Genomic DNA, 23,509 nt, shown 5'->3' on the forward strand with positions numbered 1-23,509 from the left:
ACATAAACATATAAACATATAAGTTGAAAAAAGAAAAGAAGAATGATCACTCAAAAATTAACGACGCCGGCGCCTGGGTAATCCTAACTCGACTTGAAGATCCAAGATCATTCAGATATAGTTTCACCGTACTCCAGTAGCGTTCTGGATCAGCTCTCATATGTGCAACATGCTCAGACCCCGAGAACTTCTCTCGACGGACCGGGAAGCCCTTCAATTCCGCATCGGATGCATGCTTCTCAACGTCCTTCCAGCTCACAAGCTCATCGGCATCCGAGTAGATATAGCATCGCTTCGGGGGGCCGGCTTTGTTAATTCCGCGGACGAGCTGGCCATCGTTGATGGCCTGGCGGGCGACGCTGACTACATCGCGAATACCAAACACTTTTCCAAACACTTTACCAAGCGTGAAAACGGATGCCAAGTAAGCGTATAGAAGAATCTTGCTAAAAAGGCGAAGAATCCATCTCTTAGGCAGAATATAAGAAAAGGCCTTGACGGATGCGGAGAGCGTGGCTGTCCCGGGGGCACTGTCAATTACCGTAGAGGAAATACGGAGTGGACCACCGGTGGCCTTTTGATAGGCTTCGAGGAGATGCGTGGCAGCGAATACGCCTCCGTTGGAGAACATGTGAAAAAACACAGGGCTGTCTGTAGGAAGAGCTCGCAGAGCCTCGACAGCGGGTGCAAGTCGAGCATACTGCGCCCGCTTTGTGGGACGCAGGATGAATTCAGAGGAGGATGTTCGGATAAAAATGATTCTCGCGCGAGGAGCAAGTTGCCGGTACCCAGCGATATACTTGACCAAGGATCGCGAAAACGCATTCATCCAGAACGCAACAACGATTGTTTCGGGGTAGTCTCCCGTGTCTTCCGCTGAAATATCTGGTTCTGAGACATATATGCAGGAAGAGAGCTTGGTGAATGGAGCTAGATAGTCCACTTTCTGCAGAGGCGATGTCATTGTTTGGAAACAAATGAGAGACGGTTTGATATAAATAAAGTAGAGATCGACAGGTATTATTTGGTAGTACTGAAGGAGTGTCTATAGTCTAAAAGAATGAAGAAAGATAGAAAAGAATGTATAAAATTGAGAGTGCAGGGATGGAAAAGCCCCGTGGACTCAATGCGGAGGAGGGCTGATGCCGCTAGTACTTAACAGGAAAGGCGCGCTGATAGTGCGCGGTTATCCGAGGATATGAAGAGTTATGCATGTGCTATGCCGCTGTACCTAGGCAATCTCTCATCACATAAACTCCTATTTTCTTTGGCAAGTCTTTCTACTGAAAAAAAAGAAGAAGGATCCTTACCTCTGCATGAAGTGTCATTGTTGGACCAGACGCCCGTGTCTCCCGTACTGTCTTCAAAAATCCTCAATCATCTCAGTCGGGCCGCAACCACCGATGCCCACCTGCCCCTCTGAGGTGCAGTTCGAGATACAGCCTGAGATATATAGTCTAATGTCTGGTCGTTCTATCTTAGTGTGCAGTGCTCCATCGGCTGTTACTCTAGGAGCTGCGCCCTTTGAGAATCCCATCTCGATATCACCCTCGCTGGGCACGGAGTTGGTCAAGTTTGCAGACTTGTCATGGACTCTCGTTGGAGAGACAGCTGAGCCGTCGAGAGACGCTCCACTGCGCGTGAAATAGATGGAAACATTGATGAAAAGGCTTTCTAAGAGCCTAACAAGCTCAGGTTCGAACCATTTAAATGACTCTACGATAGGTTAATCGATTCTGACACCGAACGTGAGCAAAATGTACACTGGGCGCAAGCACACTTACCCAGACTCCTGACAACCCTGAGAAATCCTATGGGACTTGAGACATTTCGGGATGGCAGTTGTTCGATCAGATCGAGTGCAATGGCGAAAGTAAAGCTAGCACCGCTGCCACCTGCAACTAAGATCGCCCTGTCGAAGTCCATAAAGTTCGGAACCTGTCCATAGCCTACATCCATGGAGCATCTAAACACCTGGCCCAGCTTCTGCTGGGCGAGACTGTACAAATCGCGAGTGAAACCATCATATACCCTGATGACAAACTCAGGAGAACTCGAAGAGACCATAGTGAAGGGATTTCTTTCAAACAAGCGGACGGAAGGGAGCCACAGAAACACATGGGAACCCGGCTAACATGATACTTTACGTACTGCACCTCCTGGTAATGCAGAGATGGCGGCATGATTTCCAATTGAGAACCAGAAAACTTTAGTCAGTCGGAGAAGCCTGTCAGCGAGCCACATACAGGACGTGAAGATGACGATCATGAGGGTCTGCTTGGACAACTTAGGTCTATGCATTCCGACCATGATCGTGATGAGAATCAGCGTTATCTATTTCTCGCATTTTGTGGAGACTGTCCCCACTTGACCAACCGGTCAAGTAGACTATGGCATGAAGAAGCACCAAGCCAATGGTTGTATACCCAGCTGTCTTGTGAAGGGGACGTAGTTTCTCATACGACCGTCCCGATAAGGGTGCAAGTAGAGTGTTGCGGAGAGCGAAGAAGACAAAGAGAACTAGGTTTGCAAGAGGAACACCAAGCTTGCTAGCTGGGGTGGCTGGTGGTTAGAATAAGAACAAGGATAAGTATACCAGCTGAGTCGGTTTCCCACCTGTATCCAGTTAATACCAAGTTTGGAAAACACGGTTAATGAAAGAATCATACGTAGGTTTGACTGCTCAAGTCCACATTCGTCAAGACACATTCGTCAAGACAAAATCAGCTTGATTGCCCAGTAGATCATGTACAGTAGCCACCTTCCAAAGTGCAAACCATACACCGTCCTGTCAAGTCTTTTCTGTATAGACCTATGCCATTGAATGAATCCTCCAGTTAAACTACCCGGTTTACGAGAACCTGGAAAATCCCTTCCAACATGTTCCATTGATCTGATAAGGATCTGTCAGTGTGAGTGGGTCTGGTAAATACGCGGATCAGATAAGCCCGCGAATTACGGTACGGTATCCAACGGCTGCATACAATACGTCAATTTACAAAACCAGCCAGCCCTGGCAGCTGGTGGTTAAAGAGTTTCGTCGACTGCCCACCATAATTTTTCCCAGTCACTGTATCCCTTCATTCCATAGTCAGACATCGCAGCATAATGGGGAACAACGCCGTCTTCGCAGTGACCGGTCAGTTTACTTTCAGTTTACATTGTTACACCTTTAGCTTATACAAAATCGAACAGTGTTCTTCATCGTCTTTCGGGAATGTCTCGAGACAACCGTCGTGGTATCTGTTCTTCTGGCCTTTCTGAAACAGTCGCTTGGACCGGGATCTGGCAGCGACAGTAAAATCTACAACAGTCTTCGCAAGCAGGTGCGTGTGATAGGTTTATCCCAAGCTTGAAAACGAATCCCACTCATATAAGTTGTCTTTTAGGTCTGGGTTGGATGCGCATTGGGGTTGTTTATCTGTCTCGCGGTGGGCGGCGGTATGATCGGTGCTTTCTACGGTCTTGGCACCGATGCGTTCGCGAACACGGAATATATATGGGAAGGTGTTTTGGGAATCGTCGCATCCATTATTATCTCTGTCATGGGCGGCGCTCTACTCCGGGTATCTAAAATGCAGGATAAGTGGCGAGTGAAACTGGCCAAGGCACTCGAACATAAAGAAGACGGGGATGGACAGCAGCAGCAGAGTCGGATCAAGACATGGATGGAGAAATATGCCATGTTTTTCCTGCCTTTTATTACAGTCCTCAGAGAAGGTCTTGAGGCTGTGATTTATGTTGGAGGAGTTGGGCTGGGACAGCCTGCTACTGCCTTCCCGCTGGCGGTGGTGTGTGGTCTTGCGGCTGGGATTTTGGTTGGATATATTATTTACAGGTATGCTATCACCACCTGGCGAGACACGACCGCTTCTAGATATAGATAGCTGACATGTCTAAGATTTGGGCAAACAACATCCATGCAAATCTTCTTGGTCATCTCCACCGGATTCCTCTACCTCGTCGCTGCTGGGCTCCTCTCCCGCGGCGTCTGGTATTTCGAAGCCAACACCTGGAACAAAGTGATCGGAGGAGATGCAGCAGAGACGGGCGCCGGACCCGGATCGTATGATATCAGACAGAGCGTGTGGCATGTGAACTGCTGCAGCCCCGAGATAAACGGCGGCGGTGGTTGGGGTATTTTCAACTCCCTCCTGGGATGGACCAATTCGGCTACGTACGGGTCTGTCATCTCCTACAATCTGTATTGGGTGTGCGTGATGGCCTGCTACGGCTTGATGATTTACCGCGAGAGGTCGGGGCCCATTGCGGTTATTGATCCAACCCTCGACCGGATTGCTGGGTACAAGGCGAAAACCAAGGCGGCCATTCTTCGTCGGCCGGTGGATACGGAGACCCATCCTGGGAACCAAGTGGTTGGTAGCGTTGAGGGGGGAAAGAGTGGGCAGGGAAGTGCGGTAAGACAAACTGAAGTTTGAGTGGGTAGGGTTTGAGTTTGAGCTTGGGACAGCAATTTGTCGGGGACTGGACAGCATCAGAGTGAATCGGCGGGAAATAACGGAGATTGAGATTTTGCATTGGGGCATAACAGACGAGGGAGATGGGGTGGGCTTGGAACGTCGCGGGGGGTTGTGCGACAGACACGGGCAGATTTGCTTGATCTTATTAGACTAAAATGTGTTTTCGTAATACCTGCGGGGCCTGTAAAAGTTAATCCGTGCCTCTGGCCAGTGGGGGCGCGCGTGCTATGCTTGGTTGGTCTTAGCAAAGAGCTTGTCGTCCCGTCAGCAGCTTGGACCCTGCAGATGCTGTCATCCAATGGCCCAACAGTCTGAATACGAGAAATCATTGTGGCATGCGTGGACCATGGCCGACTTTGTGCAAATTTCGCGGAATCCGCAAGAACCGGGATCCACGCCCGCTGTACGCGTGGCTCGATTTCTGCACCACAGCTGAGAGTTTCGGGAAGATTGATAAAAGATTGATAATGAAATTATCAATCTAGAGTTACCGGTACGAAGCCAGTAAGGACGTACTGACGCTGGTATCCGCCCAAAAAGGCCCTTGTTGACTATTCAGCATCGAATACTTCCCGGTTCCCCTCTTTTTCCCTCGTCCTCTTCATCTCTCTCCCTGCCTGGACTCTGTCTGAGCCAAGATGGCCTTTCTCGCTCGGATCCTGCTGGCTTCCTTTGCAGCGTTTATATTCTTTGTCCAATGCTGCTGGGCTAAAACCGTCACGTACGACTTTAATGTCACCTGGGTCACCGCCAACCCCGACGGCCTGCAGTCGCGAAAAGTCGTTGGAATCAACGGAGAGTGGCCCCTGCCAGTGATTGAAGTGGACAAAGGGGACCGTATCGTCGCGAACGTCTACAATGGGCTCGGCGACAAAGATACCTCCATCCACTGGCATGGCATGTTCCAGAACGACACGAATAACATGGACGGTGCTCCAATGGTGACGCAGTGTCCGATTCCTCCGGGGGCTTCATTTACCTATAACTTTACGGTGAATCAGAATGGGACTTACTGGTATCACTGTCATACGAATGCATGTTACCCGGACGGGTACCGTCAGGCCCTGATCGTGCATGATAAAGATGCGTACTTTGATGCCATGTATGATGAAGAGTTTACGCCCACGATGAGTGATTGGTATCATGAGTTGGTGGAGGATATTACCTTCATCAGTGTGACCAATCCTACCGGTGCTGAGCCAGTGCCGAATGCGTTTCTTGTGAATGATACGCAAGGAACGAGCTTGTCCGTTGAGCCTGGCAAGACTTATATGATAAGGTTAATCAACATGGGAGCTTTCGTGGGGATGTACTTCTATATTGAAGGCCACAATTTCACGATTGTTGAAATGGATGGGACATACACGGACCCAACGGAAGCCGACCTTCTCTACATCGCAGTTGCTCAGAGGTACTCAATCCTGGTCACCACGAAGGACTCAACGGAGAAGAACTACCCCATCGTCACTGTTGCGGACTCGTCTCTCCTGGACACAATCGAGCCAGATCTCCAACTCAACCACACCAATTGGCTAGAATACAATCCAGCAGCCGACCATCCCCAGGCCATCATGCCAGTAGACGACTCCTCAGATCTCATGCCCTACGACGACGCAACTCTTGTCCCTCACGACCGGACACCCCTCCTAGAGGACCCTGACATCGTCATTGAAATCATAGCCATAATGGACAACCTCGCCGACGGTGCCGGCTACTCCTTCTTCAACAACATCTCCTACACCAGACCCAAAGTGCCAACGCTCTACTCCGTGCTCTCAAGCGGGGAGCTCGCAACAAACCCAACAGTCTACGGCGAGTACACCCACCCCACAGTCCTCGGCCATAACCAGGTCGTCGAGATCGTGCTCAACAACGGCGACACCGGCGCGCACCCCTTCCACCTCCACGGGCACAACTTCCAAGTCCTTACCCGGTATCCCTCTTACGCCGACGGTTTCTTCAACTACGAAGACAGCGACGACCCAGTCGCCTATGATCCGTCCAACCACTCCGCCTTCCCGGCCTACCCAGCCAGACGGGATACTCTCGTCGTCCCACCCCAGGGCTACTTCGTCGTCCGATTCCGTGCCGACAACCCCGGTATCTGGCTGTTCCACTGTCATATCGACTGGCATTTGATGCAAGGGCTGGCAATGACAATCATCGAAGCCCCGTTAGAGATCCAGCAGCGGGAAATAATCCCAGACGACCACTGGGCCGCATGTGCAGCGGGCAGTATGCCAGATAAGGGTAATGCGGCAGGGAACACGCATGATCTACTTGATCTGACCGGCCAGAATAAGCAGTTGCCGTGGATTCCTGCTGGGTTCACGACTAGAGGAATTGTGGCGCTTGTGTTTTCTTGTATCTCGGCTGTGTTGGGGTTGGCGTTTGTGGCTTTCTATGGGATGACGGGCGTTCCGAAGCCTGGGATGACACAGGTACAGGAAGGGGAGCAGAGGGATAGTGCTTATGAGGTTGAAACTGTGCCATCGGCGTCGGGAGTGTTGGTAGGGGATGGGCAGACGGTCGGGAGGGCGTAGGGTGACGTTGGATGTTGAACGGTAGGCTATAGGTAGAAATGTAATTAGTGCACTGTGTATATACCAAAGAGAATAGTACTCCATCTGGCTTCTAGTTCTTGCAACGCATGTCTGTTTCGTCGTGACTGTGTTTTGAGTTAGGTAGCCATTATCATCAGGGTAACGGGGGTTGATACCGAACGAGGTTCAGCTTGGCTGACAGCCACCAGATTCAACGAGCCAGGGCAACAGAGATTGCAATATCTGGACAACTAAACTATCCAATGATAAGGCTGGTTAGACACAACCTATCGTAACTGGCAATTTGCCCTCCACGCCTATGTTACTGTATGTCCACATCCATTCCTCCTGGCTGGATCTCACCGCAAGTTCCCAGGTTACCTTAATAGAATGTTAATACTGGTTGTATTCATACAAATATTCACTTACGTACCACTATTAATGCTACTAGGAGAGACTTGAGTGGACTGGGTAAACGGTATAGCCACGATAACAGACGTAATGTCTTTCAACGCCATGTAATATGCCGCCTCAGACGTGCTACGCACTGCTAATAGCCCCCATAGCAATGCGACAAGAAGGCTCTCAGGAATTGCAGGCAGAATAATGAGCATGAGCGGAATAAAATACGACGCGGACACAGGTGTCTGGTTATAATTAAAGCGATCCATAGCCAAAGCACTAACCCCAACACTACATGTTCATTTTTTTCGCCAGGCAGCAACTGAAGTTCCGCCCCAGCAATACGCAGGTCGAGCTGATACATTAGCCTCATGGATGGAATACTGCGTAGCCCGCTAACACGGCATAGGTTGTTGGGAGTATCAAGATGGGCCATTATTCGCCGACTTCCCAGTGGGATTAATATGTAATTGGCGAAACGAGGCAAGCCAGTCTGGGTTGTCAGCGACAGTTTGGTCCCAGGCATCCTCACTATCAAAGAGCACCTTTCGGGCCTCCTTCTGGAACATTTCATCCGTAGGTACAATGCCGACTTCCATCTGCTTCCTTGCGTATTGGCTTAGATGGCGTGTAAAAACGTCCAAAAACCCCGGAAGATCCGAATCCTCTGTTTGGTCTCTAGGTGCGAGCTCCTGGTTTGCGCCTTGGATATATTCAGCTTCCCCGGCCGCATTGATCCCTGACATGAGCGGTGTATATTGGTCATGCGCGTCCTTATTTGTTGCAGAAAACGGGACTATGCACTCTGACTCCCAACCGAGAAGATACGGTGGGTACGCATTTTTCAGCTGCGCTCTAATATGAGGGTCAAACCCGTGGTCCCCTTTCCAGTCCTTCATGGTTGACCCTCTGTGAAAATGCTTGGCCAGATGCGAAGTGCGATCATCCCAGTTATCAAAGTTCATATCACAAAAGCCACACCTCGACGCGATGCTCTTTACCTCGTTTTTCCAGTCATCTAGCGGCGGTAACTCTTGTACATTATGCGTGTGGCGAAGATGTTGTACGAGATGGTCCTTTCGACGAAAGGACCGAAGCTCATTGGATAGACCGTGGCAAGAGTCATGGTTATGTCCTGATATGTGCTCTTGGGATGGCTCCATCTCATTGCAATAGGCGCATAAATGCTTACCCGTGATCAAAGAAAGGATCGAAGGTCCATATGGTGCGCAATACCAGCTTTCTAGATTCAAATGTAGCGATTTTTCATGTCTAACCCATTCGTACCTACTGCCGAAGCGATCACAGCAAAATGTGCAACAAAATATGCGGTGTTTGCTACTTTTGCGCTCATTCCTGGTACGCCGCGGTTGGGATTGACGTTTTCGGCTACGTGACGAGCTAGTAGCAGATGACCGGCCTGTAGATGATGCGCTTGAATCGCGGCTTGCTGTAGAGATTGACCGACGAGACCGAGATGATGATTTACCACGCCCGCGCCTGGCTTGGTCGGTTTGATGGAGCAATGATGTCTCCTCCATGGCTTTGAGAATCGCTGTGACGGGGGCCGGTTCATCCTCAGGTGGGAATTCCTCCCATCGTTGCATAGGGTCCAATCCATGCGAATTCGAACCATACACAGGGGTGGTTTTGCCTCCTAGCCTTGACACAAAGTACCGACTCCTCCGCCTAGGAAGTCCACGCTGCCGGTTGGAAGAACGGGGATGGCTTTGGTCGCAATTGACTTCGTATCCGGTTAGTGTCTCAGGTTCCGAGGCCATTTCCAGGGCATCAGATTTTGTGGGACATGGTGAATTTGACAGATCACTAGAGACTGTTGCTGGAGTGCTCGAGAAAGTGTCATCTGGAGCCCCATCTTGGGCATATTGTAAGTATTCTCTAGAAAGTTGTCGTGGATCTAAAGTAGCGGCAAAGTCCTCGGTGGGCAACGACGACGGAAAGGTGTCGGTTAACGAGCTATCCTTTGAGGAGATTGGCTCCGAACAAAACGTATCGCGAGCACCAAAATCAGGTGGCTCATGACAATCCAAGCTTTGACTGTACAATGAATTGGTGCCGAACACAGGGTCGATTGACCCCGCTTTCTCACTGCTGATTAGGGGAATGAGATTGTTGACGCGTTGAGTTGGGGCTTCGTTGTCAAGCTGCAACTCAAATGATTCAGGATAAAACGTCATACTGTCTGTACTGCAGTCCTTGTACATCCATGAAGCAATTCGGAATTAGTCACAGAAACGGTACGCCACTTGTATGGGAGCCTGGGGGGCCTCGTGACTTGGTTTGGCGGAGGAAATGGAGAACATGTCTTCACTGACCCACAGTCTGCCCGCTGCCATGACCGGAGAAAAGCCGATATACGTATTTCATCCACCGAAACAATCCATATCACTATTTAAAGCATTTTAGCACCGAGTCTTTTTTTTTTTTTAGATCGAATAAAACAGTCAAATTTCAAAGCACATGGATCAATCCAGGTTGGATAATATTGCACACATCCACATCAATTGGAAGAACAGATCGGGACCGTGGTGCTGGAGACCTGTCGAGCTCATCGTCCCAAGTTGAAAGAGCATATATTTCGTAACTGGTTGAGTGAGCTTGATGTCTCTGACAAAGTTTCATGAGCCCGATAATGGCCTCTTTAGTGTAACAGCGGCCCAGAGGATTATGAGGGTTGCAAATGACCAAAGCTCGAACTTTATTGTCGGACCGACTTTCAAACTCCAAAAGCGCTTGCTTTTACCGTTCAACAGCAGCTTCTTCTAATGGATCATTAGGGACCACTTCAGCCGCGGTCTCATTGTCAAGTCCGGGATGAATTGACCATAATACGGCATCCCAAGAGAAACACCATCATCAGAGTTTTTGAAAGCCAAACCAGATGCTCGATGGCAGATGAGACGCCATTTGTGACCGAGATGACTGACTGGACCGAAATTTCGGTCCAGGGAGTGAGCGATGGCCTGCTTCAATCGCATACTTCCGCCGCCCCATCATTGTTAGTCAGATATATCAGAGGCAGGACTGAGCTTTTGTTCATAGACTTCAGAAGGAAGTCGTGCATGAGAAAATTCTCGGCAACACCCATGTTGAAGAGACCGTCTGGGTTGAGGTGCGGATCCCAGAGGTTGCGCAGAACATTGGAAATAAGACTTTTTGATTCGGCCACCGCTGCTTGCTGTGCGCGAGCTGATAAATAAATGAAGAGAAATTTCCGACTGACTCTTTGCAGGCATGACAGTTAGAAATATCTGAATCCTTAACTCTCAGCAATATGCTCTCGTCAGGTTGAACTAGAGAGCACTCTGTACAACTGAAGGTTTCCGTCCAGCCTCTGAGACGGCTGTCATTACACATAGGTAAGCACACTACGCTCAGGTAATGTACTCTAACAGAGATATTCATTATGGCTCTAGAACTCATGATTGATCAGTAGTTGTCCGTATGGTCGTCAACGGCCCCACATACTGCACCCTACGCCCTGCACTCCACAATTTGCACCCTACAATCTACACCCCACAGCTTGCTCCCCGTACAAGTCTACCAATAGGTCCACCCTATCTTTCTGGAGTATTCGCATTTGAAGAAATATTTTCTAAAGAAAACATCTGGAAAGCTCTTTTTCGAGTCTTTCGAATACTCAAATACATCAAGAGTAGCTATTGGTCTGCTCGTTACAACTCCTGAAATCATCGCAATGATCCCACCATCCAAGACAATGTCGAAAACCGTAAACTTCGCTGGTCTTTCAAACCAGAATGCAACCGCCTTCGTTCGTCCATTGTCAGTGGCCGATGTACCCGGCTGTGTTGAAGTTGAGAGCGCCTTTCCAGAGCAAGAACGATGCTCCAGGGAAAAGGTATGCTCCGTCCTACGTTCAACAAACAACTTGCTCGACTAACATGTATTTCCAGTTTATTTACCGCCTTACAGTATGTCCGGAGCCCAGTCTTGGATTATTCATCGAGAGACACGGAAATCCAAAAACAGAAACCCCCCAACTCATAGCGCACGTAATCGGGAACAGGGTATCCGCAAACCGAGTCACTGATAGCTCGATGGACATGCCAGAAAAATGGCAAGAGAGCAGCGAAGTTGCCCTTGATTCGAATGGTGGCATCATTGGCAACGACCCAGCGGGCCGAGTCATCGGTGTGCACTCGGTAGCGGTCCGGCCGGAGTACCAGGGCAAGGGGCTAGGTAGAGATTTGTTCAAGGAGTATGCCAAATACGTGCGGGAGTCTATCAGCCCTGCGGAGAGTATTGTGCTCATTGCCCATGGCCATCTACTTCGGTTTTATGAAAGCGTTGGGCTCAAGAATCTGGGACCAAGTCCCTGTGGCTTTGCTGGCGGTGGGTGGTATGATATGGTGAGTTCTTTTCTACTACGTCGGGGTGCGGTTTTAACGGTTGTATAGGAATTGGTTGTTTAGTTTTGAACTGAACTGGGTAGGTGTTTTTAAGATCGTTTATGTGATGCCATCTAAAAGCGCAGAGCATCACGGTTAAAGAAGACCATAGCTTTTGAATTAAATTTATAGAATTGATATAGCTATTTATACTGAAGAAATTTCGCCAGATCAATATAAAAACTGCAACTCAAGTGAAATTCATTTGACCAATTGTATATACATCCATCCATTATGTGTATATGGAGTGCCAAATATATATTTACTTTTTATATTGCACGTAACTTCGTCTGGTGGCGAGCGCTTGCGTATATGCAACATGGGCAATGCTGCAGCCGAATACTAAATGACCCGAAGCTTATTTATTTTGTTCTTGCGATTTGCCCCCTCCTTGTGGTTCGCTTAGTGGCTTCCGAGCTTGGATCGCATAATAGCGATGCAAGTCAAAATGCTTGTATGCCACAACGGCCGCGACAGCATTAATGAAGTAGCGCTCGAGGCCGAGCGTGCGGGCTATGAAATAGGGAACATAAGCGATCACATAGAAGAGCCGAAGGATCGGCAGAATGTTCGGCGCAATGTCTATCACCCTCACGTCCTCGAAGCCGACTTCCCTCAGCATTTCTGGGAGGGTGTCAATCCCGAACCCAACATTTGCAGGCATGGCAGCGTATTTGTTGACAAGCTCAAAGTCCCTATCCATATCCGTCTTGTCGTCTACGTGAGCGTACTCATGTAGGCCAAGGTGGCCTCCTGGTCTGAGCACGCGGAAGAATCCTTCCAGGACGGCCTTCGGATCAGTCGCATGCACAAAAGCTTCGATGGTGTAGACGCCGTCGAAGCTTCCGTCTTCAAATGCCTCCAGGTGATGGTAGTCAGCTCGTTGCACTGAAACCAACTCGTCTAATCCAGCTTTGCGAATGTTCTGCTGTGCTCGAGCTACGTGCCGAGGATGGAAGTCGATTGCTTGGATCTTCAGGCCGTGCGCTCTTGCCAGGTGCGTTGCGACTCGCCCATTGCCGCAGCCAGCGTCTAGGCAACGGGACCCTGCCGGCAAATCAATGGTTTGGGCTAGGCGGTCTTCCATCCTGCGGAGGGCCGGTCCTAAGGGAAACGGCCACCGTGTGTCATTTTCCCAATATCCAAAATGCCGGGCTCCGCCGAGGAAAAAACGGTATCCAAGACGGGATTCAATAGAGTCATAGTACGCTTTCAGTGGCTTGTTTTCATTTATAACATTCTCACGTTTCGGGTTGGTCATATTGGTCAGGTCTGCGGCCGGTGACTGAAATTAGGCAAAGAATCCCCGCGCGACGAGGTTCCCATCCAAGAGCTTGGCGGGGATTCTGACGCCGAATGAACTGTCCCGATATGTCTTACTAAGCAGGGCAAATTTGTGAGACTGACTGAGACCGATGAGACGATCGGCATTGGGCTCTGAGTTGGCCGAATCTCAGGGCAGTTCTTCGGTCGGATGAGGCTCTTGTCATGAAACCGGTGGTTTGCGAGTCGTCTGAGTCCAGACCATTCGAGATTTACAGGACACGAGGTCGCGACGCACGTTTCGAACAGACGGCGTTTTGGAGTTGCGGAACCATGTCCGGCTTCTCCACTCCCCACCATGGTCCAAATAGTACGGAGTATCTACGGAGTCGAGCACCCGCCATGTGTCATGTAGTCTGCTATGATCCTGCGATCTGTGGTTGTTAAATATCCCCCCTTGCTGGTGCTTGAATTTGCGGGAAATGCGGGCACACACGCGGCTATTGGCCCAGGCGACAAGGTTCAGGGCGGAGGCTCCGGGGGCCCCCTGGCGGATGTATTTCGGATAAGACGGTTCGGCAGTGAATCTCTGGAAGCGAACAATAGCGTTCGACTAATCTCAGCCTGGGAGACAGTGTGCTCTTCTAGCGCGGAATAAAAAAGGTACGGCCCGGATAGCAGCAGGAGGAGGGCGAGCAAGAATGCTTCCTGGGACAAAGCACGGGTCAAATCACAGACTCCGGCAGTGTTGGGAGCGACTTACCTGTTGGGGCTCAACCGACAGTAAATGCAAGTCATTCGTATGTCAACAAGTTAGCATTGTCCGAGACAGGAGGTTAGTAACTTAGTGGTGGTGGGGGTGAGAGAATCTTCTCAGCCAAGCGTGAAATGCGGGGTACCTTCACAAACAGCCAGACCAGACCATTATTGATTCTCTTCGTACCTTTGTCCACGGTCACGGTCACTGACCCTGTCTCTTGTCACTGACCTCCAGTTTGCTCGTCAGGTCCACCGTCCCATCCTCGCTTCGTTTTTTTTTAGAGCCCTCCTGCAGTCCCCCTTTTACCCGATTCGACTCCTTACACTTGATTGCTTCCTCATCGCTGAGCACCTGTCGAGATCGTGCTGCGAGCCGCGACCATGTCCGAGCTCGAGCAGTCTCTGGACACGAGTGCTCTTCATCAAGGTACGTCCGTTCGCCAGGCTTCATCCCCACGGTCTACGGCACTTCCCCCGCAACTCTCTTGTCTGACTAGTCACAGCTCTCCAGGCTCTCGATGAGGAATTGGGAACCTTCGACTTTATTGTGGCTTTTGCGCCCATCAAACTCATCACCGCGGGCGGGTTCCTAGCTGTTAATTATCTCAAGAACAGGGACACAACGAAGGACCTAAACTATCTTCTGGATCCAGAATGGGCGACGGACGAGGACATAAAGGGGCCCCTGGAGCAGGCCATACTCCGAGTGTCGGAGAGACTCCAAATTAGTGAGAAATGGGCAAATGAAAACATGTCACTATATGTAACCAAGGAAACACGGATACATTTGTTTCGAAAGGCTCTGAAGCAGAATATAATCCTCTTCAGAGGTGACAATATCATCATCCTTGCCGCTCCGATAAAGTGGGCTCTGAAGCGCAAAATTCGGTGGATGTTCACGCCGGGTCAAAGCCGGCAAGATGAGATAGATATGAGCGACCTACTCGCCATGCTCAAGTGGATGCGTGATCGAAAAGGTGGTCCACTCAATCGCGAACATCTCCGTACCCAGAGCCTCAACTCCTTTGATGTTGTGCCGGATACAGCAGGGATGGAGCAGATCGCTGCTGCCTATCGGGACAAATACAAAGATGAAATTTTCTCCTGAGATTGGTACGCACCTACCCATGCACCATGAAATCATTCTATATGCACTGTCGCGTGTACTCCCCACCCGCCTCTGACTTTCCGTCATGTTGAAAATCTTGGGGCTTTTAAGCTGACACGGCGAAAACAGAAAATAGGATGCGAACACAAGAAATAAATACACTAATTGTCAACTCGGCCTGCATACCCAACTTTCTTTCACGGTCTCGAGCAAGAAATGAAACTGCCCAACCCTTAGTTATCGCGGCCTCCCCAAAGCCGCCCCCGATACACCCGCCGTTGAGATCATTCCCCTGTGCGGATGTCATATTTCGCTGCAGATTTGACGTCTTGGCGAGTTGGATCGTGATAAAATGCGCAGCGCCGGGACATGTATCATGTACCGCTGCATAGAGGAAAATAAGTTCCGAGCGGAATGATATCAAGGCGAAGCACTTTGGGCGAGCCTATTTGAACCGTCATCCATTTCCGGCGAGGGCAGTGTTGCGAGGAAATGACAGAATATGCCCCTGAGCCGTCTGTCTCGGGATCCTTTGTTGATTAGACTTTCGTGCAGTCTATGACAGAAGATATAGACACTGCTGGATGGAAAGAATGACCATTATATACACACTCCCTGATCTTAACCCTTGGCCATATCAGCGACAAGGCTGAAGCTTCACGATCCGCATATTTCCAGGCGTGTAACGAGATGACTGAATTGGCTACATTGCTTTCGCAAATTACCGGTGGGATAAACACATTGGCCTTCTTCAATGGCACGTATCCACCCTATGGCGAGCATTGCGAGTAGTGGGTATTGTATATTTTGACACAATGTCCGAGCCTCAGCACAACATCGCTATCACACTCAAATTAGCTCCCCTTCTTGAAGCCTATGCACACCCGCCAAATGTTATTACCGGAATATAGTGGACATAACTGCCTGTAAAAGAGAAAACAAAACATCAGGGACAGGCCTTTGTAAACCGCGATCACGTGCCTAGATTTCACAGTGGAGACTTCCACCCGCGTCATCATCAATTCATCTTCTTCCCAATCTATAGACCCAACTATAATTTCTTTGTTATACTGACACCATGCTTTTCTCGCCACGGATAGCCTTGAGGGGCGTCTCCAGTATTCGGACTTTCTCAACCACCAACAGACTCCTCCGGTCCGACCTCTCGTTCCAGGTCTTCGGACCGGAAAAGGACAAACCAACCAGAAGTCCAATTGTCTTTCTGCACGGTCTTTTCGGCTCGAAGCAGAATAACAGGAGCATTAGCCGGTGGGTGTATTATCTGAATTCTTAATTCCAGCCAGTCACTCACGAAATGCAGGGCCTTGGCACGTGATCTGAAGCGTGAGGTGTATATAGTGGTTGGTTTAACTTTCCAATAATGCTTCCGTTGTTTTTTCTCGGCTCCTTCGATGGTAATTAAGATTACTTGTTTAGGACCTCCGGAACCATGGCAACTCATTCCACGATCCGGAGCACAACTATCCAGTTATGGCTGATGATGTGGTCGAGTTCATCCACGAAAACGACCTGAGCAAGTGTGTCCTCATCGGTCATTCAATGTACGTCTCTAGCAGGTCCAAAATGCTAGTTCCGCCTACAGATGGCATGGCATGCCGCGATATTAAGAACGTCGTTCGCTTACTTTGTACTAAAGGGGCGCCAAAGCCGCCATGACCGTTGCTCTCAACGCCCCTGAGCTCGTCTCGGCTCTTATCCCGGTTGACAACGCCCCGGTGAACTCTCCCCTGCGGACTGACTTTGGCAAATACGTTAGGGGAATGCAGCATATCGAGTCTGCCAACGTAACAAAGCAATCAGACGCCGATAAGATTCTTCAAGACTATGAAGAAGTATGCCTTATCACCAAGTACTTACGCACGCAACTAGCTAATAGTATTCTAGTCCATGCCCATTCGCCAATTCCTGCTCACGAACTTGGTCCGCTCTCCAGAGGACCAGACGATGAAATTCCGCGTCCCACTAGCCACGCTGGGTGAGGCTCTCAAGGGCATGGGCGATTTTCCGTTCCCCGAACCCGGCTCTGTTCAGTATCCCGGACCTACGCTGTTCGTTCGTGGCACGAAGAGTCGTTATGTGTCTGATGACACCTTTCCGGCGATTAAGGCGTTCTTTCCTAATTCACGGGTTGCTGATGTCGAGGCTGGTCATTGGCTTATTTCGGAGAACCCGGAGGCGTTTAGACAGAGTGAGTACCTACCACTGTCCTACCTATCTTTCACTCTCCAGGTATAATCTGACTGTCTTCGCAGCGGTTGTTGGATTTTTGCAAGGAACGGCATAGATCGAGCTCGAGGATATACGTGACTTTTGACTAGATCTCATGTTCGTTGTTTGATTAATACTTTTACATAGAACAAAATAGGATAGAAAATGATACCTCCAAAATTAAAAGGCGAGGCTTTGAAGAGAGACAAGATGTGAGTCCCGAAAATTAACATTGTGGGTATTAGGTAGTAGCCATGATGTTCGTTACCGAATAACGCCAATGCAGGGTATTCAATTCGAATCACTAAGAGACAACGGGTATGTGTTCCGAACGAGGAAAAAAGAACAGAAGGAATGAATAAAAAGTCAGGGATTTTGTAGGATCGTGAAGAAATGAATCAGTAGCCTTCATTCTACTCGATGTTTATTGGAGGCTGAGCTTGGGCGTGTGCTTCGCCTTCGCTCTCCAGCCGTCGCCTCTTCTTTTTCCTTTCCTTTTTCTTCTTCCTGATCTCTTCCAGCGCAGTCTTTGGCGAGCTTGTCGAGTCTTGTGAATGAGAAGAACTAGACGGTGCTGGAGATCTCTCGTCGCCTGACAACGAGGAGGGACGTGAGCGCTTGATCTTCATACCGAGATGGCCATCCACCAGATCAGGTCTCGGTGGAGGGGGCATCTTGATCGTAGGAGTAGAATCACCCTGTGAAGATCCGTCCTCAGAAGGTGCGCCTGGAGGCTGCACGGTTTTCTTGATACGATCGAACTGTCCCTTCAGCTTCTCATAACTATGTACGGTGCTCTTCTCAAGCGCCGCGATCCGAAGTTCCAAATTGCGCTGGGATTCTTCATTGCCAGTAGCGCCTGGATTTTCTTGAGTGTGATCTGAATTCAATTTCTCGAAAGCGTCATGAAGAGACGTTAACCGGTTGCTCAACGATTCCCGTTCGCGCGCCATTTCTTGCAACATTTCTTGGGCTGCGGTTTGATTTTTCTGAAACACACTTTCCGAGCTAGTCTGCTTTTCTGCAAGAGACTCCAAGCGTGTCTGCATCCCATGAATCTCTTCTGGACTGAGCCATTGATACCGTTCTAGAAGAGCACCGACTGACTGGGACAGGTCGTTCGTTTTGGCTTTGATGGAGTTCAGCTCTCCAAGCGGCACTGTGGATGTTGTCCCCTTGCTTTCAAGCTGCTCTATCCTCTTGTGCAGCAATGGTAGCTCCTTGTCCAAGACGCGCTTGTGGCCTTGCAATTCTTTTAAAACTTGGTCTATAGAGGGATACAGTTCCTGCATCGCTCGAACCATACTATTCACGATCGGTTCCGTTGATAAGTTATTGTATCTCGACTCGAGCGAGTGCAGAGCCATATTAATAGGCTCCAACACTGAGTGCCATCTTCGAACTTCAGCGACCAAAGCATCCACCTTTGCATCAAGCGGCTCCCTAGGGGTTCTCAACAACGTCTCCTGTACAGATACAGTGAGACGTTCCTGATCCTGTTCGGTCTTTTTTAGGCTCTTTCTAAGTTCCTCCATGTCTGTCAGCACCAATTCATCTTTAGTGCTCTGGATGAACTGTAGCTCCTCTAATTTGTTATTCAGAGATAGTACCGCCTTATCGAGGTTAGGATGTGTTGTTTGGCTAGCGTGAACTAACTCCTTTTGCTGATGCTTCAGATTCTGGCCGATTTGATCCGATATCTTCGATAGAGTTTGGAAAGATGATGATAAAAAGTCAATCTTTTCATCCCAGTTTGCTGCTCTCTGCTCTATACCCTTAAGCTGAGTAGAGAGAACATTAATTGCCACTTTTGTATCTGGCATCAGCCCGCCAACTGGCGGCTTTGTGTTTTCTTCCAACTGTTTAACCCGCGCCAAACAGTTATCCATATCCTTTTTAAGTAATGCCCAGGAGTTTGTGTAGCTTCCAAAAGACTTTTGTTGATTGCTCAACGTTTCCTGAAGAGACTTAATCTCAGCATCTCTCGACGTGTTACGGCTGGTCAGTTGTGCAATATCCCTATGCAAGTCAGAAATCCTCTCATTGGCTAACTTGAGATCTCGCTGCAGCTGAGATACTCTCTCTTCGGTCTTTGGATCTATCGGCTTTGTGGACTCAGCCCATTTGTTTCTGAGATCGCTTGCTAAGCGCCGGTAGTCGGTCTCCTGGTTCCTGATCTTGTCCTCGATGGAAGTTAACAGGAAGCCTTCCTCATTGCGAGAGTGGTTGAAGAATTCAATAGTCGATGGAAACGCCATGTGGTTTCTTGATTTTCGATACTGGTCCTCCGTCTGAGTTCGCTTTTTCTGTATCCTTTCTCGTTCGGCCCTGTCCATAGCTGTCGATACTGCCATCTGCACTAGGTCGGTAATGCCGCGAATGAACGGATCACCGGGCGCATCATTTTGTAAATCGGGTGCTGAGTACTCGCGAGGGCCTGTAGGGGCCCTTTGTAGCGCTTCATGGTAACTTGATCTGGCTGGTAATGATGGTCGACTTCCACGATTCGCAAGGCGGGGGTCACGCGAGACTGCGGGGCTGACATCCATCGCAATGCATTAGAGGAGAAGTCGCTTAATCTAATTAAGCAGAGAGAAACGTTTGTTATAAAAACGCCCGTAAACAAAGAGGTGTATATGTTTTATCTCACATTTTGATGCTTGTGCGTAAGGCATCTCCTTATCCATAAGTGGGGGAATCCTGGAGGAGTTAATCGCACAAAATCCCGCTCTCGGTGGCTCGACCATTGACTCAAGGATCGCTCATTGAATGGAAAGTGAAGTGTGAGAACTAGATCTTTCACGGTTCCTCTTCTTTATTTTGTTTTCCGCGACTGCCTTGAAGTATTGTTGCGGCGAGCCGGTTGGTGGATTGAATTCTGCCGGGCGGTGAGGCTATCAGCAGGGACAGCTCCGTAGATCAATCAAGGCTTGCGACCAAACACCGATTCAGATTTCCTGAGCACATTCGACGTCGTTTTTTGTTAAACAGAGAGCAGCATTTCCCTCTACCGGAATATTATTATGGCTGCGGTGAGTTTGATTGTTATTCCATTGCTAGGCCCTTCCGGTGCTGATTCTCGAAACAGCCAATTTCTACTGTCGCGGAGACCAAGGAGCTCCGGGGTCTAAACCTCATCGCTGCTCATTCACATATTAGGGGACTCGGTGTCGATGCGGACTCATTGCAACCGAGACCAGCCTCCCAGGGCCTTGTTGGTCAAGAGAAGGCTCGAAAGGCGGCCGCAGTTATTCTTCAGATGGTGAAGGAAGGTAAAATTGCTGGACGGGCTGTCCTGATCGCAGGCCCTCCCAGCACGGGTAAAACCGCTATCGCTATGGGAATGGCTCAATCGCTTGGTTCTGACGTCCCATTCACCATGCTCGCAGCTTCCGAAATCTTCTCGATGGAAATGTCAAAAACAGAGGCCCTGACACAGGCTTTCCGAAAGTCCATCGGTGTCCGGATCAAGGAAGAAAGCGAGATCATCGAGGGTGAGGTGGTCGAAATTCAGATTGATCGGAGCGTGACTGGTGTAAGTTTACAATCGAGAAGGAATGGGCTCAGTGGTTGACACATGAAATGTACTGACATGGCTAGGGTAACAAACAAGGGAAACTCACAATCAAAACCACCGACATGGAGACGATTTACGACATGGGAACTAAGATGATCGATTCGATGACAAAGGAAAGGGTTATGGCTGGAGATATCATCTCAATCGACAAATCATCAGGCAAGATTACGAAACTTGGACGGTCGTATGCGCGGTCCCGTGATTACGATGCGATGGGCGCCGACGTCAAATTTGTCCAATGCCCAGAGGGAGAGCTCCAGGTGCGAAAGGAGATTGTGCACACCGTGAGCTTGCATGAGATTGATGTCATCAACTCGCGTTCGCAAGGATTCCTGGCCCTCTTCTCTGGTGATACCGGAGAGATCAGGAGTGAGGTTAGGGACCAGATCAACACCAAGGTCGCGGAGTGGAAGGAAGAGGGCAAGGCAGAGATTATCCCGGGTGTCTTGTTTATTGACGAGGTACACATGCTCGACATTGAGTGCTATTCCTACATCAACCGGGCTTTGGAAGCGGAGCTTGCTCCCATTGTCATCATGGCAAGCAATCGCGGAAACTCGCGTATCCGGGGAACTACGTACAACTCCCCACACGGATTGCCGCTTGACTTCCTTGACCGCGTGGTCATCGTAAGCACACAGCCATACTCTGCCGACGATATTCGGCAGATTTTGGCAATTCGAGCCCAAGAGGAAGAGATCGATCTTTCGCCGGATGCTTTGGCTCTTCTAACAAAGATTGGCCAGGAGTCCAATCTCAGATATGCCAGCAACATTATCACCACATCACATCTCCTCAGCCAGAAACGAAAAGCCAAGGAAGTGAGCGTTGACGATGTCCAACGGAGCTACCGGCTATTCTACGACCCTGCCCGCAGTGTCAAGTTTGTCAACACCTACGAGCAGCGCTTCATCGGTGACCAAGGGAACGTGAACTTTTCCGCTTCCAATGGAGACGCCATGGAAATTTCATAGACATTCTCTGCAATCTCATTTAGAATCCTTTTGGTGTTCAATGGATGGAGTATCTGAAAGGCAGTAAAGACTATCGTAGGCTGGAGACGGAAAAGGGTGGTTTTATCTGAAAAACAAAACTGTCTGGTTTCGCGGTGCTTTTCGAGCACATCGACTCATTGATGTATGATAATCCCGGCGCTTGTTTGCGGCTCACTATGGGTATTTCCGTTTGATGTTTGGGTTCTTAGTTGATTTCGAGGCCTACATAATGAAAAGATTAATGCTTCAAAATTGGTATCTTTGGCGCTTTAGGCAACGTAGTGCTTTCAGCACCGGTGCTATACAAAGCTAATATTGCTATTCCAATCTCCGGTATCTCCCACTTTCCTAAACTCGACCCCCTCGCCGAAGTAGCCTGCTCCCTTCCATGACTCCATCGTGGGCCCATCGTAGGGCCCATGTACGGCGCCACCATCACGGGCATCAGACCAACGAAATTCCCACATCACAGACCCGGCGTTTTCCGTCGCTGCATCTGTAGTCTGCGGAGGATCAACCCATTCCTCGCCAGTCTCGCGGCGGTACTGTCGAGTGAGAACCTCACGTTCCGTGTCGTAGATCTCAGCTTGTCCTCTTGTCATCAGAATATCGGCTGCCCCTGTAACCGCTTCAATCGCCTGCTTCCTTGCTATCTCTTTAGGATCATCCTCCTCCATTTCTGTATCTTGGTCACCCTTTGATCGATTCTTGTTCCGTTTCGTTTGCCATTTGGGTTTCTTTGGTGCTCCCTTTCCTATCCTTGCTAGTGCATCTAATGCAGTCTCGCCACGATGTAGTTGCATAATAAGGTTTCTTAGTGCGTCTGATGTTAGGACACTATCGTTTAGACGGTCCTGCTCCTTTCTCGCAGCGTCTCTCTTATCGGCGGCCTCCTTGGCGAGCCGAATATCCTTCTTCGATACTCCCTCCAACCAAGAATCATGTACAGCATCGGGATCCACCGCTTTGCGAACATAATTGCCTTGCTCATCAAATTGACCCTCTTCCTGTTCGTTTTGCATGTTGAACGCATCTAACAAAGGCGCATGTTTCTTCTTCGATCCGGCTCCTAATTCCTCGTCCATGCCGGTTCCTACCTTTGCACGGTCTTCTTCACCAACATCGCTCTCACTCTCTTCATCTTGGTCAATATTAACGGCGTCGCCGCCTTGGCTCAGATCCACGCGCAACGTTCGCCCGCTCTTCGAGGACGCGACTTGTCCCTCAATCTCGTCATTTCGCAAAAACCGCACATTCTTCTTGTTCTTCCGTAATGCTGCATCGCCGTCCACTTCTTCGGCACCAAAATCCTCCTCTAATTCCGCAAACATATCATCATCCTCCGCTTCTTGCTTCGCTTCTTTCTGCTGTGCCTTGGCCGAGGACCGCGCATCAAAGCCTTCGTTGTCGCTGTCCGATTCGTAGCCATCGAGGTTGATAGCTTTGCGGCGGACTTGTTGTCCACGCCGTCCAATTTCGTCAGCGTCTAACACTGCGTCGTCATCGAGCGCATCGGGAGCGAGAGTGGAGGGATTTCGAAGGTCAAATCTCGGTTTTTTGGAGGGGCCAGTATCGTCTCCCTCTTCTTGATGGTGGGTGCGGGCGAAGTCTTCGCCTGCGCGTTTCGGGCGCGGAAGTGAAGCGGACATGTGTATTTGGTCAATTTCGTATGTGAATATTTCGTAAATCAAGGAATAGTGGAAGGTGTCGAAAATTTGGCAG

At 49.5% G+C, this 23,509-nt stretch overlaps 12 protein-coding genes across 12 annotated transcripts; 6 read left to right on the forward strand and 6 right to left on the reverse strand.

Annotated features, from left to right (window-relative positions):
- Positions 1–46: 46 nt before the first annotated feature.
- Positions 47–1,328, reverse strand: ASPSYDRAFT_55151 (TMEM53 family protein; the record flags this gene model as incomplete). Its single annotated transcript, XM_040848990.1, has 2 exons — positions 47–946; positions 1,311–1,328. 2 exons carry the CDS (start codon positions 1,326–1,328, stop codon positions 47–49), a joined length of 918 nt encoding a protein of 305 aa, XP_040706043.1.
- Positions 1,329–1,363: 35 nt separating this feature from the next.
- On the reverse strand, positions 1,364–2,632 carry ASPSYDRAFT_1167305 (uncharacterized protein; the record flags this gene model as incomplete). Its single annotated transcript, XM_040840186.1, has 3 exons — positions 2,152–2,632; positions 1,785–2,130; positions 1,364–1,716 (listed from the first exon to the last, which is right to left on the reverse strand). The coding sequence occupies exons 1-3, from the start codon at positions 2,308–2,310 to the stop codon at positions 1,364–1,366; spliced, it is 858 nt and encodes a 285-aa protein (XP_040706044.1). The 5' UTR covers positions 2,311–2,632.
- Positions 2,633–3,108: 476 nt separating this feature from the next.
- Positions 3,109–4,439, forward strand: ASPSYDRAFT_85934 (FTR1 family protein; the record flags this gene model as incomplete). Its single annotated transcript, XM_040851581.1, has 4 exons — positions 3,109–3,139; positions 3,196–3,326; positions 3,390–3,838; positions 3,902–4,439. The coding sequence occupies 4 exons, from the start codon at positions 3,109–3,111 to the stop codon at positions 4,437–4,439; spliced, it is 1,149 nt and encodes a 382-aa protein (XP_040706045.1).
- A 1,298-nt stretch (positions 4,440–5,737) lies between these two features.
- Positions 5,738–7,190, forward strand: fetC (putative ferrooxidoreductase Fet3). The gene has a single exon (XM_040846170.1). It carries the CDS (start codon positions 5,771–5,773, stop codon positions 7,022–7,024), a length of 1,254 nt encoding a protein of 417 aa, XP_040706046.1. The 5' UTR covers positions 5,738–5,770; the 3' UTR covers positions 7,025–7,190.
- Positions 7,191–7,848: 658 nt separating this feature from the next.
- On the reverse strand, positions 7,849–9,207 carry ASPSYDRAFT_142993 (uncharacterized protein; the record flags this gene model as incomplete). The annotated part of the gene is made up of 1 exon (XM_040841299.1): positions 7,849–9,207. The coding sequence occupies one exon, from the start codon at positions 9,205–9,207 to the stop codon at positions 7,849–7,851; it is 1,359 nt and encodes a 452-aa protein (XP_040706047.1).
- Positions 9,208–11,165: 1,958 nt separating this feature from the next.
- On the forward strand, positions 11,166–11,880 carry ASPSYDRAFT_85937 (GNAT family N-acetyltransferase; the record flags this gene model as incomplete). Its single annotated transcript, XM_040851582.1, has 3 exons — positions 11,166–11,306; positions 11,362–11,817; positions 11,866–11,880. 3 exons carry the CDS (start codon positions 11,166–11,168, stop codon positions 11,878–11,880), a joined length of 612 nt encoding a protein of 203 aa, XP_040706048.1.
- Positions 11,881–12,214: 334 nt separating this feature from the next.
- ASPSYDRAFT_85938 (SAM-dependent methyltransferase) lies at positions 12,215–13,117 on the reverse strand (the record flags this gene model as incomplete). Its single annotated transcript, XM_040851583.1, has 1 exon — positions 12,215–13,117. The coding sequence occupies one exon, from the start codon at positions 13,115–13,117 to the stop codon at positions 12,215–12,217; it is 903 nt and encodes a 300-aa protein (XP_040706049.1).
- A 1,142-nt stretch (positions 13,118–14,259) lies between these two features.
- ASPSYDRAFT_143759 (uncharacterized protein) lies at positions 14,260–14,986 on the forward strand (the record flags this gene model as incomplete). The annotated part of the gene is made up of 2 exons (XM_040841368.1): positions 14,260–14,305; positions 14,382–14,986. 2 exons carry the CDS (start codon positions 14,260–14,262, stop codon positions 14,984–14,986), a joined length of 651 nt encoding a protein of 216 aa, XP_040706050.1.
- Positions 14,987–16,064: 1,078 nt separating this feature from the next.
- Positions 16,065–17,291, forward strand: ASPSYDRAFT_55157 (putative alpha/beta hydrolase; the record flags this gene model as incomplete). The annotated part of the gene is made up of 6 exons (XM_040848991.1): positions 16,065–16,255; positions 16,308–16,347; positions 16,424–16,548; positions 16,644–16,839; positions 16,892–17,195; positions 17,260–17,291. The coding sequence occupies 6 exons, from the start codon at positions 16,065–16,067 to the stop codon at positions 17,289–17,291; spliced, it is 888 nt and encodes a 295-aa protein (XP_040706051.1).
- Positions 17,292–17,465: 174 nt separating this feature from the next.
- Positions 17,466–20,055, reverse strand: ASPSYDRAFT_633862 (uncharacterized protein). Its single transcript, XM_040850234.1, has 3 exons — positions 19,866–20,055; positions 18,988–19,745; positions 17,466–18,837 (listed from the first exon to the last, which is right to left on the reverse strand). The coding sequence occupies exons 1-3, from the start codon at positions 19,960–19,962 to the stop codon at positions 17,629–17,631; spliced, it is 2,064 nt and encodes a 687-aa protein (XP_040706052.1). The 5' UTR covers positions 19,963–20,055; the 3' UTR covers positions 17,466–17,628.
- A 183-nt stretch (positions 20,056–20,238) lies between these two features.
- On the forward strand, positions 20,239–21,766 carry rvb2 (RuvB family ATP-dependent DNA helicase reptin; the record flags this gene model as incomplete). The annotated part of the gene is made up of 3 exons (XM_040848992.1): positions 20,239–20,247; positions 20,304–20,750; positions 20,816–21,766. The coding sequence occupies 3 exons, from the start codon at positions 20,239–20,241 to the stop codon at positions 21,764–21,766; spliced, it is 1,407 nt and encodes a 468-aa protein (XP_040706053.1).
- A 320-nt stretch (positions 21,767–22,086) lies between these two features.
- ASPSYDRAFT_144094 (GYF domain-containing protein) lies at positions 22,087–23,436 on the reverse strand (the record flags this gene model as incomplete). Its single annotated transcript, XM_040841401.1, has 1 exon — positions 22,087–23,436. One exon carries the CDS (start codon positions 23,434–23,436, stop codon positions 22,087–22,089), a length of 1,350 nt encoding a protein of 449 aa, XP_040706054.1.
- Positions 23,437–23,509: the final 73 nt, after the last annotated feature.

The sequence above is a fragment of the Aspergillus sydowii genome, assembly GCF_001890705.1.
Source record: "Aspergillus sydowii CBS 593.65 unplaced genomic scaffold ASPSYscaffold_2, whole genome shotgun sequence".
NCBI lineage: Eukaryota > Fungi > Ascomycota > Eurotiomycetes > Eurotiales > Aspergillaceae > Aspergillus > Aspergillus sydowii.

Bases quoted from the DNA above. Each gene is read 5' to 3' on its own strand.
- ASPSYDRAFT_633862 (XM_040850234.1), bottom strand. From the start codon at position 19,962: ATGGTCGAGCCACCGAGAGCGGGATTTTGTGCGATTAACTCCTCCAGG. The intron at 19,746-19,865 runs GTGAGATAAAAC...TCAGCCCCGCAG, and splicing joins TTACGCACAAGCATCAAAAT to TCTCGCGTGACCCCCGCCTT. The intron at 18,838-18,987 runs ATAGAGCAGAGA...ACACATCCTAAC, and splicing joins TCTCTACTCAGCTTAAGGGT to CTCGATAAGGCGGTACTATC.
- fetC (XM_040846170.1), top strand. From the start codon at position 5,771: ATGGGAGCTTTCGTGGGGATGTACTTCTATATTGAAGGCCACAATTTC.